The sequence below is a fragment of the Lampris incognitus genome, chromosome 6 (assembly GCF_029633865.1).
Source record: "Lampris incognitus isolate fLamInc1 chromosome 6, fLamInc1.hap2, whole genome shotgun sequence".
NCBI classification, from domain to species: domain Eukaryota; kingdom Metazoa; phylum Chordata; class Actinopteri; order Lampriformes; family Lampridae; genus Lampris; species Lampris incognitus.
In genome coordinates, this window is record NC_079216.1 from 68,466,924 (window position 1) to 68,484,557 (window position 17,634).

The 17,634-nt window shown below is 46.5% G+C and overlaps 1 protein-coding gene across 1 annotated transcript in view; it reads right to left on the minus strand.

The window, feature by feature from the left end:
- The window catches only part of bmal2 (basic helix-loop-helix ARNT like 2), a 28,827-nt gene extending 14,097 nt beyond the window's left edge, over nucleotides 1-14,730 (minus strand). The window contains exon 1 of the mRNA XM_056282737.1: nucleotides 14,507-14,730. Within this exon, the coding sequence (XP_056138712.1) occupies nucleotides 14,507-14,564 (58 nt within the window). The 5' untranslated portion in view covers nucleotides 14,565-14,730. The remainder of the gene's footprint in view (nucleotides 1-14,506) is intronic.
- Nucleotides 14,731-17,634: the final 2,904 nt, after the last annotated feature.

The window sequence follows — 17,634 nt, forward strand, 5'->3', positions numbered from 1 at the left end:
CTGATTTTTAATCCTGTTCGCTCAAGTAAAGATCTACAGGATTAAAGGGTTTGGGTGAGGGGAACTAGATGACGCACACTCGGCCAGTAAACCTGCTCACTGACTCGCTCAGCCGTCCTCCATCCTTCAATGAGAGGTTGCGCCACTCACAAGCCCTCCTGCTTTGACCTGCCCACGGCAATAAAAGGTGGAGGTTTTCACACACAGGGGACAATTCACTCAGAGAACTTCACCCAGTTTCAATGAAACCTTTCAACTGGCACGTCAGTGGTTCTGGTCTTTCTTATCGAGAAACCGATGGGCCCAATGGCTCACTCATCTGCCCCAGATTTACGACCATTCTTCAATTACTCATGTCTTCTTCCACAACCCCGCCTTGTGTAAGTTTCTCTGAACTGCTTACCACCAGAACGGCAAGGCTGGACAGATTCAGGTGATAATGAAGTATATCAGAATGACGCTGGCGTCGTGCAAGACTGTGTACGCAATCATGTGGTCAGAATAGGCCACAAACGGGTCAGTAAGAGATGCTTCTGACAAAGAAACAAGATAAAACACTTGCAAAATAGTCATGGTATCCAAATAACTAGAAATATTTGGGCGTGAACTGCAATCACTGACTTTCATAAATGTAATTACTGATAACTGATAGTTGCTATCAGACATTAAGTATTAACTGGTTAAAATTGTTGACGGTTTTGATAAACATTTGGAATGTATTTCTTTATATCAAAATGCAATTTCTGATGTCAACAACTGGCATTCTCATATCAATAACTGACATTTCAATTGATTAAAACTGAATATCTGTTATCAACGAACAAAGTTTAGATATATATCAAGTGAATCCCCCATATCCACACCGGGCAACTCCCCTAGTTAAAATTCCAACTCTCATTGAAATGAATGGGGGAAAATCATAATTTGGACTAGTTATCAAGATCTGAATTTCTGGTATAAACAACTTAATTTCTTGCATAAATAACTGGTGTCTTCACTAGTTTAAATTAAATTACAACTATTTGTGATTTAATTTCTCATAACAAAAATGGATAGCTAGAGAAAATTGAATTTGTGCAGCCTATGGTTCTGAAAATCCCTTCTTACTGACTGACACCCCACTGTTGAAACACGCATGCACAAAAGGTTAGCCACACACACACACACACACACACACACACACACACACACACACACACACACACACACACACACAAGCTCAACAGTGGGTGGGGGGTGCTCATCACTGGGCTGTCATCTAGATAACCGACAACGCACCGTTTCTCAAAACTTCCCCTATGAACAACATAATGCCTTGCTAAAGCAATCTTGTAGCTATTGGACTCGCTGAAAAAATTAATCATTTTGGTGCAAAGACTGTTCCATTTCAAATCACTACAAGTTTAATTTCCTGGTTGTCAGGACGACAAAAGGACAAATGGCCAATAGCAAACATTATAAATAGACCACTTCACCGGAACAAAAAACAGTTCTGACAGGTCCGTATTTATTCAGCCAAGAGTCTCGCCTCAAAAAACAAAAATCATGCATCGGTTCATCAACTTGGTAATTTTTCAACAGTAACGTCGCCGCCTGTGAGTGTAAGGACTGGGAAGGAGGACGCGGTGAGGCGAGCAAAGTTGGACCTACACTGTTCCAGCCCAGATCTTAGACCTTACTGAACAGCTTTCACAGTTACGTTGACGATGAATCGATATTCATCCTACAATGCAAGTCAGGGGCACCGGGAAAGAAGACTAATACAAGCACAGGAGGGACACATGCTCTGGCGGCTCCCCGGCATGACATGCGGTCCGGCTTAACTACGATTGCCTAGTAGTTCTTGTTTATTTAAATTCTGTCTCCAAATAAAATGTGTTATATGTAGACATCCTGTAACCCGCTTGGCCCCCTGGAATTGCGAACCATAGTTTGAAAACCACTGTGCTAACCAACTGGCCCCATCTAAAGAAATTTTTAACTGGGTCACAAGACTTCTGTACTTTTCACCCTTTGAGAGACCTAAGCTTGCCTACCAACAAGCCTTCACAGATCCTCTGCTGGACCCCCCCAGTTTCCCTACAGAGCAAACTGCTTACACTACCCAACTCTTACCCCACTTATAGCCAGGATTCACAATCGGGCAGTCTGTGCAAGTATACACATTTTAAGGCAGTCGGAGTGCACAGTTGGCACAGAAAAATCGATAAGTGTAAGGGGTACAGACCATAGACTGTATAAAAAAAGGTGGATGTAGTGCCTTTAACATCACCCATTGGTTTCTGAAGGGGCACACTGAAGCCTAATGTTTGGCTTTATGCTCGCCGCCATCTTGTCAAATGTTAGAGCCAGAAAATTCAAATTTGGCCAACAGAGTGGACTATGCATGAAACTGGGATGAAACCATGGTGCCAGACAGACTGACAGACTTGTCAATCAAGGCAGACATGTCCCCTACAAACCACTTTTTTAATGCTTAATATCTTCTCAACGGAAAAATTATTTTTCCAAAACACCACCCTTGCACTGTATGCCAGGCTCTACGCGAAACTAGCAACTGAGACCCCAACTTATTGTAGGAAAAAAAAAAGAGACTGACTGTTATTTGTAAGCAGAAGTTGGGAATTCCCTAGTGAACTTATGGACCAAAAGTTTTTTAGAGCCATACACCTAGTGGCCATGTCGGAACTGCAACTTAAGGAACTTCTGCATTGGCTTTAACTTTCAGCTGCAGCGGTTGCCACTTGATATGGACCAATCTCTTTCCTCCCAATCTAAATTTAGCACAAAAAGTAAGAACATTTGTGTTTGGTAGATTATGTCTTTGTTGTAACAATGCTTCTTGGCAGTAAATCTTATATCAGGCACCTGATTGTCAGCACCTGGGGTACCAGAAGCTCAAAACAAGAGTCAATAGCAACAGCAAAATAAGCTGTTTGGCATTGGCAGAGAAGATTTGGCAAATTTTTCCTGGGCACAACCCACATACTGAGCTCCGCTGCTCATCCTACAAATGCATGTTCCTTACAAATGTGGCCCCATTTAAAAGTCAAATAAACAGGCTTTCCAACGGTATAAGATTTATTGCCAAGAAGCATTGCTACAACAAAGAAATACTCTACCAAAAACACATTTCCTTACTTTTTATGCTAAGTATAGTTTCAGGTGAGTCTGAGCCACTACGATCACATCTAACATGTTTGACCTGTACAGCTGGAACCTGGATGCAATAGATTAGTGTATGCTGGTCAACGAAACCAATATAAATGGACATTGCCAATAATTAATGAAAATTAAGAGTGAGAAAAAATATAAATACTGGAAATAGGGAAAGGAAAATGGCGCAGATATGGGAACAATCCGCAGGTGCACTGGAGCACACAAAAGTTAACTGATTGGATGCCAGCAGCCATACCAACTTGCACCTTGGTTCTGCTGCATGACAGAACCTAAGCAAGTGTGGGCTTGGCTAGTACTTGGATGGGAGACGTCCCAGGAAAATGGGTTGCTGCGGCTGGAAGTGGTATTAGTGGGCAGTCTTTCCTCTGGTCCTAATAAAACAACAACAACAACAAAAATCCTAGTGCAGTGACAGGGACGCTGTGCTGTAGGAGACGCTGTCCTTCAGATGAGACATAAGTCCTGACTCACCGTGGTCATTAAAGATCCCATGGCACTTATCACAGAGTAGGGGGTTCCCTGGTGTCCTGGCAACATTCCCAACCTGGCTCTCTCCACCTGGCCACCTAATCACCCCCCTGTGTAATTCACTCAGTAAGTCCTCCCTCTCCACCTCAAGCTGATGTGGGGTGAGCATTCTGGTGCATCACCTAAGTAAGTGGGTGCTACACATTAGTGGCGGTTTCCCCCTTCAATGTGAAGTGTGTTGGATGTCTAGATAAAGCGCTATATAAATGTAACCCATTATTATTATGAATTGTGTCAGAACATAAGTGCCAGTACAACGTGAATTGCAAGACCTACCATAACTGCATGGACAAAAAAAAAAGAAAAAGAAAAATGCCTTATGTTTGTTTTGCTACCAGCGTCTTGTAGTAACCCAAGAGCTCGTCTTTCACGAGTTTGGTGCGTTCAGTTTGGTTCAGGTGTCAGCTACAAGCTGGGTAGTGTGATCCTCGTCTTGACGTGTAGTTGTTAGTTGTAGGTGTGCAATCCCCAGTTTTTCAGTCATAAACAATCTACAAAAAAAGTCTGTCAGTCAGTGTGAGACGCCGATGCCCAGTCTTCATATCTGTTAGGAATTTAAAAGTTGTATAGTGTCTCTCCACCTTTAGTGGAGGATGCAGTCAACATGGGCCTGTAAAACTTTGGCTTCTATATGCAAGGAACCTATGGCAGAATATTGTTTGCGGACTTCAGCTCTTCATTCAACATCATCCATCATCAATTTACATACTTTTACTAGGGAAGGGTATCCTCACGATTTTAATGGTACTACTACTCTTACCAATACTGCTTATCAATCCGGTACTTTAACGGTACTCTTATCGGTTCTTTTTGTTGTTGTTTTTTTTAAGAGAAAAAAACCCCAACAAATTAAGAACAGAATTAACATTGCTGTATTTTCTCATATCTGAACAGAGCGTTACTTTTACTCATCAACCCATGTTTGTATAATTCAGTTAACTCCATGTGGGCTGTGGGCTGCTAGCATACATAACATAGCTGAGGTGGATGGGGCAACGAGAGATGAACTACGAGTTAGACAGTCAGTAACCGTACATTTCTCCAGCTAGGCAGTCAGTAACCATACATTTCTCCAGCTAGGCAGTCAGTAACCGTACATTTCTCCAGCTAGGCAGTCAGTAACCATACATTTCTCCAGCTAGGCAGTCAGTAACCATACATTTCTCCAGCTAGGCAGTCAGTAACCATACATTTCTCCAGCTAGGCAGTCAGTAACCGTACATTTCTCCAGCTGGGCAGTCAGTAACCATACATTTCTCCAGCTAGGCAGTCAGTAACCATACATTTCTCCAGCTAGGCAGTCAGTAACCGTACATTTCTCCAGCTAGACAGTCAGTAACCATACATTTCTCCAGCTAGGCAGTCAGTAACCGTACATTTCTCCAGCTAGGCAGTCAGTAACCATACATTTCTCCAGCTAGGCAGTCAGTAACCATACATTTCTCCAGCTAGGCAGTCAGTAACCATACATTTCTCCAGCTAGGCAGTCAGTAACCGTACATTTCTCCAGCTGGGCAGTCAGTAACCATACATTTCTCCAGCTAGGCAGTCAGTAACCATACATTTCTCCAGCTAGGCAGTCAGTAACCGTACATTTCTCCAGCTAGACAGTCAGTAACCATACATTTCTCCAGCTAGGCAGTCAGTAACCATACATTTCTCCAGCTAGGCAGTCAGTAACCATACATTTCTCCAGCTAGGCAGTCAGTAACCGTACATTTCTCCAGCTAGGCAGTCAGTAACCGTACATTTCTCCAGCTAGGCAGTCAGTAACCGTACATTTCTCCAGCTAGGCAGTCAGTAACCGTACATTTCTCCAGCTAGGCAGTCAATAACCATACATTTCTCCAGCTAGGCAAGTCAATAACCATACATTTCTCCAGCTAGGCAGTCAGTAACCGTACATTTCTCCAGCTAGACAGTCAGTAACCATACATTTCTCCAGCTAGGCAGTCAGTAACCATACATTTCTCCAGCTAGGCAGTCAGTAACCATACATTTCTCCAGCTAGACAGTCAGTAACCATACATTTCTTCAGTTAGGCAGTCAGTAACCGTACATTTCTCCAGCTAGGCAGTCAGTAACCATACATTTCTCCAGCTAGGCAGTCAGTAACCGTACATTTCTCCAGCTAGGCAGTCAATTCAGTATCCATCCCTAAATTTTATTGACTTTTTATCAGCATCTAATATTCTTTAAATTATTTTCCAACTTATATGGACACATACCTACACTTGCTATCATGTATTCCATGAAACAAGCCACTGACTCAAACTGTCCTTGTCTGTATAAAGTTGTGGGCCCCAACTCGACTATATATTAAATCAAGGCCGTATAATCGGCTCCCATTTTTCTTCAGTTACCGCTGCAAGCACCGGAGAAGACTTTAGAAGAAAAAGAAGTAAGCGAAGATGTCTCCAATCAAGTTTGACGGCAGTGTCTGGTTGTGTCCTTCTTGCAAAGCAGGATACATTATGGGCTTCAACCTCCATGTTGCCTGTGAAGGTTGCCTGGTTCCAGAACACGCAGGCCTGGCGCTTACTCCTCAAGTGACATGCCCCCACTGCTCATGTCTTCCCCAAGCAGAAACAGGGGAGAGCGGACGCCTTCGCTGTCACAGCCAAAGATGTATGGCCGGTGCAAGACACCTTTTCGTGGACGAAGCCTTGCACCTGTTGGATCCCAAGGATGAGCTGGAGTCGGATGACGCCACCCTCTCCACTCACGGATCACCATGGGGATGAACCCTGACTTCCCTCCTCTGCCCGGAGGAGGGAAGTTTGCCAGTGCTCCACAGGATAAATGCCCATGGGACCCTAGGGTCTCCTTCTCTGCCTCCATCACCAGGCCGCAGATAGGAGGCCTCGTTTGCGAGCTACAAGGCATTATTAAGAGCGGTGGCCTACAAGGGCCTTATTGTGCCACCAGAGCAGGAGACTGCTCCTCCGGACAACATGGGCGGGGTTTTCCCTCAAGTGCAGGTGGCTAGATAGTACCCTGTCTGGCCTCGTTTTCCAGCCATTAAGAGATATCAGGAAGGGGCGGCATCAGACCCCAGGAACCTGCGGACCCCCGTCTCCACCTTTGTGCCTATCACCAAGGCGGAGGCCTTTTCATAGCATGGCTTTCCTCCTGTTCCTGCCCTGGAGCTCAAGCTGACTGCCTTTGTTTAGGGTTAAGAAACAGGCCTGCTGGGTCGTCGGTCGGTACCGCCCTCCCCCTGGGACCAGCTGATGGCCCGGTTAGTGGATTTGGTGCACCAGTGCACTTTCCAAGCATCGGCAGCAGCGAACAACATCTCTTTGTTAGCCTTTTCACTGAGTAAGTTGGCTGTCCAGACACCTGAGCTGCCCCCGGAGAAAGCGGCAAAGCTCAGTAGGGCCACCAGCGCCATTTGAATGCTGTGTGCTTCTCCTGTGGACTCCCAGGCCAGAGTTGCGGTGTGGCAGACCACGATCCATCGAACTATACATATCTGCAGCAATCCCAGAGGTGTCGAAGAAGAAGGAACTGATTGAGGCTCCCAATCGGAGTTTTCTTCCACACGTAATTTCTTTTTTACCGAAATGTGTGATGATGAGTCCACAAGTGCCGACAATCCACCTTGTGTTGACAGCGCTCACATGCTTTCTTTCACTTGTCAGCACCGGCTCCTCCCATCCACTTTGGGATGTGAGTGCGCTGTTGCGTCACATTAATGAGTTTTCGGTAACACTTTAGTATGGGGAACGTAGTCACCATTAATTAGGTGCTTATTAGCATGCAAATTAGCAACATATTGGCTCTTAATTGGTCATTATTAAGTACTCATTAATGCCTTATTCTGCATGGCCTTATTATACAACCAGTAAGCCATTAACTATGAGTTTTCCCTCTATAACCTCAGAATTATTGCTTATTAGTAGTACCATCTCAATATGCTTTGCTTAGTATGGCCTTTATAAGGTGGTAGTACCACAAGAAGAGTTATTCTCCCTTACTAACACTTAATGAATATGGTCTGTTCTTACATAACAACACACAAAACAACAAGTGTTCATAGTGTTCAATTACTCTAAATTAAGTTTTTGTTAGTTAGAATATGTTCCCCATACTAAAGTGACATCTTGATCATTACTAATTCACTAGTAATTTAGTTTTTTTATGTTCCCCATACCAAAGCGTTACCGAGTTTTCCTTTCCTGAACGACAAATTTATGAAAAGAAAGACGCTACAGCCCTTGCTCAGCACGCTCCCCCCAGCAGTGAGCTTGTGCGCAACGTAGCCGCTGGAGTGTTCCAACCAGCCCTTTCAATACGAGCCCCCCATGGATTGCACCGAAGAGCCCTCCGGTTAAGGCAACAGTGGCTCTGGTTTGGCTCGCTCACATGAAAACCGCGGCGCAAAAGACTCATGCACGCCTGCTATCAAAGCACTTCTCAGAGTGGTGGTGCATATGTTCAATGAACTGCTGATGAGAGGGCTAATCAACAGAGGCTACACACTACAGTTCACCTCACCCCCCTCCACGGTTCAGTGGGATACTAGAGACAACCCTTTCATCTCAGGATCATTGCCTCGCTCTTCAATCGGAGTTTCAAGAGCTCCTGATAAAGACGTCATTTCCAGGGTTCCCCAGGGCGAAAAAAATCAAGGTTTTTACTCTCGCTATTTCCTGGTCCCGAAAAAGATGGGGGAAATGAGGCCCATTCTCGATCTGTCTCTGTTCAACAGATTGATAATGAACAGACTGTTTCGCATGCTGGCGATCAAACAGGTGCTGGAAGATGTTCACAAGGGCAACTGCTTCACTTCCGTAGACCTGAAAGACGTGTATTTTCACATCTCCGCCATCCCAAAACACAGGAAATTCCTGTGTTTTTCATTCCAGGGAGTACAGTATCAATACAGCTGTCTGCTGTTTGATTACTCCCTGGCTCCACGCACATTTCCCAAATGTGCGGAGATGACTCTGGAGCCATTATGGATGAGGGTATTATTTTATCTGGATGACCTACTTTTGCCTGCCTGCTCCAGGGAGGAAGCCACTGTACAGACGACAATATTAGTGTCTTATCTATCAAGCCTGGGCTTCACAATAAATTAGGAGAAAAGCTCTCCGCTTCCCTCTCAGCTTGTCATTTATGTGGGAGTGGAGTTGAACTCAAGTCAACATGAGGGCAAGACTCTTAACAGTGTGGAGGCACTGACGGCTCTTCTCTGCCATGTCGCACCTCAAATGGTGGTAACAGCTCTCTCTGTCATGTGACTGCTGGGCATGACGGCGGCGGGGCACATTGTGAGTCCACCTGGGCCTCCTCCATATGCGGAGGCTACAGAGAACTCTGCGTCAGCGAAGACACATGATTTGCATTCCTCCCTCTGTAGTACAGATGTAGCCTAGTGGAGAAATCCCCATGTCCTGTCAGTGGAGGTGCCTCTGGGTAGAGCTACGTCATACATCTTGGTACTCACAGAAGCATCTCTCTCAGGGTGGGGAGGAACGTGCCTGTCTCGGGTGGGTGAGGGACAGTGGCTGGCTCACGTCTCTCCACATAAATGCGCTGGAGCCAATTACAGTGAAGGAAGTAGTTCAGTATTTCACTCAGAATCAAGCCTACATAAATCACCGGGGAGGGGGGGTGTGCATTCAGCACAGCTTCTCAGCATAGCCAGATGGCTGTTGTGCTGGGCTCACACACACCTACCCTCCATCAGAGCGGTGTATATTCCTGGCAAGTTGAACAGACGGGCAGACATTATGTCGAGAGGGGGCCCTCGTCAAAGCGCGAAGGACAATCCTCCACTGGGGGTGGACGCATTTGCGCATCGACCGTAGCCCAAGATGCTCCTTTATGCGTTTCCACTAGTTCTGCTAATCCCTCGGTTCTTGGACCGGATATGGGAAGAGCGGCTTCCGGGGATATTAATAGCCCCAGAACGCACGGGCGCTGTGTAGTTCTCATACCTACAGCATCTGCTGTCAAGCCAGCCTTGGGAACTCCCTTTGCGGGGGAACGCTCTCTCCTAGGCAGAGGGAGCGATCAGGGATTACCCAATGATAGGCCAGCATTTGGGGACTTTGCTGCTGAACTGGAACGCTTAGAGAGGCTAGGCCTCTCACAGAACATTGTGCGTACTATTCAGAGTGCCAGAGCCGCGTCCGCCAGAGCTCCTTGAGCAGCCAATTGGATGGCTTTTCAGCGCTGGTGTACAGAGAAGAGCTTGGATCCCACTGCGTGCTCCCTGTTTCACGTGGTTTCATTCCTGCAACCGGTAGTGGACAGGAGTTTAGCGGTTAGCATGGTGGCTGCCATGTTGCCGCTATTTTGGTGTTCAGTCACCTGCTGGTGAAACACTTCTTGAGAGGCATACGGAGACACCGCCCAGTGTCACATTCTCTAGCCCCTCAGTGGGATTTACCGCTGGTTTTACTTGCGATAGGTAAGGCTCCTTTTGAGCCTTTTGGACCAGGTGTCACTTAAGTTTTTGTCACTTAAGAAGGCTCTGCTTTTGGCACTAACGTCTGCAAAGAGAGTCAGTGATTTGCCTGCCCTCTCAGTGGCTCCATCATGACTCAGGATACAGGGATACAGCAGCTCGGCACTTTTGCTTCCTAACCCGGCTTTTACGCTGAAGCGCATAGGTAGCTCTTTTAGGTCAAGAGTGGTGACTCTGGAAGTATTTTTTCCCCCTCCTCATAATTCGGAGGAAGCCATCTTGCATCTCCTCTGCTGTCTTGCTATGTTACACACACGACTGTCCTATGCCGTTCCCAGCATTTGCTTGTGCATTACAGTTGAGCAATCTCAGGGGCTTCCTCTGTCTCCACAGCACCTGTCTCACTGGCTATGCGAGCTGGTGTCACAACTTGTTTCCCGGGCTGGATTCCCAGGACGGCATCAACACGCACTCCACCAAGGGGACTGCATCCTCCATGGCTTTGCACGGAGGAATGACTGTGGATGACATTTGCACTGCAGCTTCATGGTCTTCCCCTTGACCTTTCATTTGTTTTTATTTACAGGATTTCTCCCGTTTTTCTATGACTCATTCTGTAGTGAGTGTACTGACTGGATGACTGATCACGGGGATTCAGTGGCGCGTTCTCCATTTTGCGTAGGTGCATAGTGAGCGATTTTGTACACCCCTACTCTGCTCCTCGCTGGACTGTTACAGTGTGTAACCTTCATCTCTACTTCCTCACAGCAGTAGGCGCTATTGTACCAGCCTTTATCTCCCCCCCCCCATGTTGTGTCATTAGGCAAGTATGGGGCTCTGTGAGGTGCCAGCTTGAGGAGTTTTTGTACAGTGATGAAGTAGGTTTACGTTTGTGCTTGTGGTACCGGACGGACCCAGTGTGGCATAGACCATATCCTGCTTCACCCTTACCCCACTAGCAATAGAGGGCGAAGCCTATACGAAATAGAACGATAGTTAGGTAATGTAACTCTAAATTCTATGCGTATAGATGCAGCCCTCTAAGATCTGGGCCCCACTCGCTCCATAATAGCTGAAGAAAAAGCTGTTATGGAAGCCGATTATACAGCCTTGATTCAATATATAGTCGAGTCGCGGCCATAAGTGGGGTTTGTGGGCTAAAGTTTTCTTTAGTGCTGTGCAGGGGCGCGAGTAATAAACCCACTAGCGATAGCCTTAGAGGGCTACACTTATACTCGAGAAGCTAGAGTTACAGTGCGTAACTATTGTTTTAAATCTGTGTCTGTGGCGACATTCCTGTGCTGCATTCCCATACTGGCGCACTGGAGGTGATGTGTAGTGATGCGTTTTACGTCAGCCAGCAAGGACTGTATGAAAGCGTTTGCAAGCCTCTAATTGGCTTGTCTTCAGGGCTTTCTGCCAGAAAGCTTCCGGGCCTGGAAGCTATGGTGGAAAAACCTAAGAAGGGTCCAAGGAAAGTTTCTGATGCTCCAGAGAAAAAAGAAACTTGGCGTTCAAAGGAAGGATTCAAGTAAAAAACAAAAAACGGTTGACGGCGAGGGCAAACACGGATAACTATTGATGTAGCTTTTCCTCGTCAGAGAGCGCTGAAAGAAGAGAAGTCATTACTGTCATTGCCAGAAGGGAGAGACAAAACTTCCACACTGAAGGTTTAACTAATCTTTATAAAGCTGTCCTTTGTTATAAACTCATGGGGGGGGGGTTATGGGCTCTACTCCTTCCTTCTTCATTTTTTCATCCCTCAACTCTTTATTGACTCTCGTGATTTTATGACTAGTGACTGCCTAGTTGCCACCTTGCAAACACTTTCAGCAAGCCCACATATTTTCTCCAAGAACTGTGCTGTTTCTTATTTCGTTAGTCAGAGTGCCCTTCAAAGAGATTCCCTCCACCAGACATTCGAAAGACAATGTCTTCTCAACATTTAGACCAATAGTTCAATGTTTGTATGTATCTGACGTTTGTATATGCACACATACAAATGTATGTAATTTAGCATTCCAGTTATTGTTTTGGTACTGACTAGATCTGGAATTTACAGCGCATCATGACATGATAACTACGTCGATCTGTTGTGAAATACCGACAAGAACATACACACACTTTTGCTTTATTCTACAGAATAACATTACGCTGCCGTCTGAGCTCCTATGTCACATAAACGTATAATACCTATGTATGTAAACATACATAGGCATTGTACAGATTATAATAAAGTCACGAAGACTCTATGAAAGGGGACAAAGACCAATAAGCAGTGTGTCTGAGTTGACCTACATGTTATATAACACTCGGTGCATGACTGAGGCAGCATGACAAGAAAGAGCATCGCTGAACACCAGCAATACACTTCCCAACACAAACCCGCAGTCATCTGAACACGGGCAGGCATTTTGCAGTGGTTACACATTTCCCACGCGTACACAACAACCAACTATGTATATGCGCAGTAACAGGTCTGTTTGTAGCCACAAACCGTTTAACGATCCAACTGTACCACGAGGTCCACTACTTCACAAAACGAGAACACGCAAAGGGCAAAACAGAAGGTCACGTTTAAGCCCCCCGTGCAGAAGATGGGGGGACTATTCAACGGTGACGACACCGTCAGAATTACCACCGCGAATAACGTATTAACCAAAGCCAGACCCGGTCCACTCGGGTTCCGCACTCCACACCCGGTCCACTCGGGTTCCGCACTCCAGACCCGGTCCACCTCGTCCTGTGTTATTAGCCAACAGTGGCGGTCAGCATATGGTCGCTAGGGAAGAGCTGTTGCTACGTGACAGACTTCAGAAACTGCGGTGTTGGCGACGGTCCTTTCTGGGGCAGACCGAGACACCGACGAGTTCACATCAGACCAGATCCGCACCTGACGAGGGCTCGACAAGAACACACAGAAGTCCGGTACCTACAGATAAACGGGGACCGTTTTAAACGTTCGGATCCGGTACGACGACAGGAGACCCCATGCCACACCGAGCGCTGCAGCGACTGCCGGCCGGCCGGCCGCCCGCCCCGCGCAATTGCGCGCGGCTTCTAGGCCACAGCATCCGGCGCTTCTCTAGACCACGTCGCGTCGTTTCGTCAGTCGCACGAGCAGACAAAACAAGAGTAAAGCCGACAACACACAAGGCTACGGCCCAGTTCACACGCTCGCGCGACGAGACTGTCACTCGACTTGAGGCGGTGGTTCGGGAAAAGGGGCCTGCTAGCACGGTACGCGCCGCCGGCACCGAGCCGGCATGCTAAGCTAGCTCCCCGGCTCCGCTGGACCGCTGCGTTCAGCCGGCATGCTAAGCTAGCTCCCCGGCTCCGCTGGACCGCGGCGTTCAGCCGGCATGCTAAGCTAGCTCCCCGGCTCCGCTGCGTTCAGCCGGCGTGCTAAGCTAGCTCCCCGGCTCTGCTGGACCGCTGCGTTCCGGCATGCTAAGCTAGCTCCCCGGCTCCGCTGGACCGCTGCGTTCAGCCGGCATGCTAAGCTAGCTCCCCGGCTCTGCTGTACCGCGGCGCTCAGCCGGCATGCTAAGCTAGCTCCCCGGCTCTGCTGGACCGCTGCGTTCCGGCATGCTAAGCTAGCTCCCCGGCTCCGCTGGACCGCTGCGTTCAGCTGGCATGCTAAGCTAGCTCCCCGGCTCCGCTGGACCGCTGCGTTCAGCCGGCATGCTAAGCTAGCTCCCCGGCTCCGCTGGACCGCGGCGCTCAGCCGGCATGCTAAGCTAGCTCCCCGGCTCCGCTGGACCGCTGTGCTCAGCCGGCATGCTAAGCTAGCTACCCGGCTCCGCTGGACCGCGGCGCTCAGCCGGCATGCTAAGCTAGCTCCCCGGCTCCGCTGGACCGCTGCGCTCAGCCGGCATGCTAAGCTAGCTCCCCGGCTCCGCCGGACCGCTGCGTTCAGCCGGCATGCTAAGCTAGCTGCCCCGGCTCCGCCGGACCGCTGCGTTCAGCCGGCATGCTAAGCTAGCTGCCCCGGCTCTGCCGGACCGCTGCGGTCAGCCGGCATGCTAAGCTAGCTCCCCGGCTCTGCTGGACCGCGGCGCTCAGCTTAACACGGCGAGCGACCAACTTGTCCGCGAGTCGGGGCTTGGTGTAGGGGCCTTATGTGGCTCCTTGGGTCGCGCTCGGGTCGGCTCGTCCCTCAGAGGCGCAGCGGGGACGCGGTGCGGCTCTACTGGTCTACTGACCTACTTTCCACAGGCGCCAAGTTAAGCTCAGTGAACTGAACCAAAGCCGCATCGGCTTTCTCCCCGATGTGCCGCGCTGGTAACGGCAGCATCGCAAGCTACCGGGCGGGACTATAAAGCACGGGCTGTTCTGGGTCCAAACCCGGTTTCTGTCGTTAGTCAAGTTCGTTACCTGTCCGTTCGCCTGTGGTCCTGTCACCGCCGCCCGCCGCTGCGTTGCTCGCCGACATGGCTGGAGCCGGGGCGCCGGGGCGCAAAGCCCAGATTCATGGAGGAGGAGGCGGAGGAGGCGGCGGCGGCGGCGGTTGGGTTATTTGGGAGGACGGCGGCGGTTGCGGGGCTGCCCTGCTTTGACTCGGCGGGGGCGAGAAACGAGACAATACGTGACGCCGACACCTCCAGACACGCGCGGCGGAATCAGGACATCGTTTCAAATCCGGGAAAACGGGACAGCGCGCAGGCTCCGCCTACTGGCAAGAAGGGGCGGAGCATACGACGAGGGGGCGGGGTCCGGGGTTTCAAGACAGGACGCGGGGACGTTCCTATCTATATTAAATACGACAAGACGAAATATAGATACTTTCCTGTTTAAGTATTTTGACAGCACTCGCCTTGACAATGCTGGAACATCATTCCGGCTAGGACTAGTTGTCTCCTCCCAGATGATGACGCGCGTTTATTCTGGACAGGTTTTACTGAACAGGTTTATACTGAACAGGTTTATACTGAACAGGTTTTACTGAACAGGTTTTACCGAACAGGTTTATACTGAACAGGTTTATACTGAACAGGTTTTACCGAACAGGTTTATACTGAACAGGTTTTACTGAACAGGTTTATACTGAACAGGTTTTACTGAACAGGTTTTACTGAACAGGTTTATACTGAACAGGTTTTACTGAACAGGTTTATACTGAACAAGTTTATACTGATCAGGTTTTACTGAACAGGTTTTACCGAACAGGTTTATACTGAACAGGTTTTACTGAACAGGTTTTACTGAACAGGTTTATACTGAACAGGTTTTACTGAACAGGTTTATACTGAACAGGTTTTACTGAACAGGTTTTACTGAACAGGTTTATACTGAACAGGTTTTACTGAACAGGTTTTACTGAACAGGTTTATACTGAACAGGTTTTACTGAACAGGTTTTACTGAACAGGTTTTACTGAACAGGTTTTACTAAACAGGTTTTACTGAACAGGTTTATACTGAACAGGTTTTACTGAACAGGTTTTACTGAACAGGTTTATACTGAACAGGTTTTACTGAACAGGTTTATACTGAACAGGTTTTACTGAACAGGTTTATACTGAACAGGTCTCATGTGCTGTGTTGTTGCCTGTGTCGGTCATTTGACTCTGGCCAGTAAAAGAAAAGGCTTGATAGGCTCATCAAATGGGCTAGTAAGAGTTCAGGGGGAAGTCAAACCCAGTTTACTGACCTTTATAATAGGAGGGTGTTCAGAAAGGCTGCTTCCCTTCTGGCGTGCCAAGCCCCCCCCCCCCTTCGGCCGGAGTTTGAGCTGTTACCCTCGGGTCGTCGGTTGAGGATGCCCTGTGTTAGGGCGAAGAGACACAAAACTTCCTTTGCAATTAGTTGCCTTTAAATTGAGTGCTTCACAACCTGTACTGCATGGCGGGTCGGTTTCTGTCTCAATGAATTTACCAACCACTGTTCTGCCCACCACATTATAGAGTATAGATTACAGAGTATAGGTTATGATTAATTGAGATTATAGAGTATAGATTATGACTAACTAAGATTAAAGAGTATAGGTTATGACTAATTGAGATTATAGAGTATAGATTATGACTAACTAACATTAAAGAGTATAGATTATGACTAACTGAGATTATAGTGTATATATTATGACTGAGATTATAGCGTATGGATTATGACTATTTGAGATTACAGTGTATAGATTATGACTAATTGAGATTATAGTGTATAGATTATGACTAATTGAGATTATAGGGTATGGATTATGACTAATTGAGATTATAGGGTATGGATTATGACTAATTGAGATTATAGGGTATGGATTATGACTAATTGAGATTATAGTGTATAGAGTATGACTAATTGAGATTACAGTGTATAGATTATGACTAATTGAGATTATAATGTATAGATTATGACTAATTGAGATTATAGTGTATAGATTATGACTAATTGAGATTACAGTGTATAGATTATGACTAATTGAGATTATAGTGTATAGATTATTACTAATTGAGATTATAGGGTATGGATTATGACTAATTGAGATTATAGTGTATAGATTATGACTAATTGAGATTACAGTGTATAGATTATGACTAATTGAGATTATAGTGTATAGATTATGACTAATTGAGATTATAGAGTATGGATTATGACTAATTGATATTATAGTGTATAGATTATAACTAACTGAGATTATAGAGTATAGATTATGACTAACTGAGATTATAGAGTATGGATTATGACTAATTGATATTATAGTGTATAGATTATAACTAATTGAGATTATAGAGTATAGATTATGACTAACTGAGATTATAGAGTATGGATTATGACTAATTGAGATTATAGTGTATAGATTATGACTAATTGAGATTACAGTGTATAGAATATGATTAATTGATATTATAGTGTATAGATTATGACCAATTGAGATTATAGAGTATGGATTATGACTAATTGATATTATAGTGTATAGATTATAACTAATTGAGATTGTAGAGTATAGATTATGACTAATTGAGATTATAGTGTATAGATTATGACTAATTTATGACTTAATTGATTGTGACTAATGACTATTGCAAGCTGTTCTCTTCTCTCACGTCTTTTCTCTCTCTCTGAATGATGTCTTCTCCTTTCTCTTCTTCTGTGTGTGAATGGTGTCATGTGAGTCTCCCTTGTGTACACGTACAGTCGGTCCTCCTCCCAGGTCTCCGTGGTGACGGTGGACGCTGTTTAGCATCCCCTCATCACATTTTCTTTTTATATATCTTGTAAATCCATATCATTTTGTTATCCTGGGTTTTTTTTTTGTCTCCATGGTGATGGTGGTCGTGTGGTTCGGGTCCTGGGCTGTTTCCCGATGGCGTCTGGACACTGCTTGGCATCCTGCGCATCGTATTCTTCATAATTTTAATGGTTCCATTATAATTGTGTTATCCTCTTTTAATGTTGTATCGTGTGAATTGTGTGAACACAACATCATTGCACGTTGTGCGTCTTGGGAGAGAGATCCTCCTCTGGTGCTCTCCCTGAGCTTTCTTCCTGGTTTTCTCCCTGTTAAAGGTT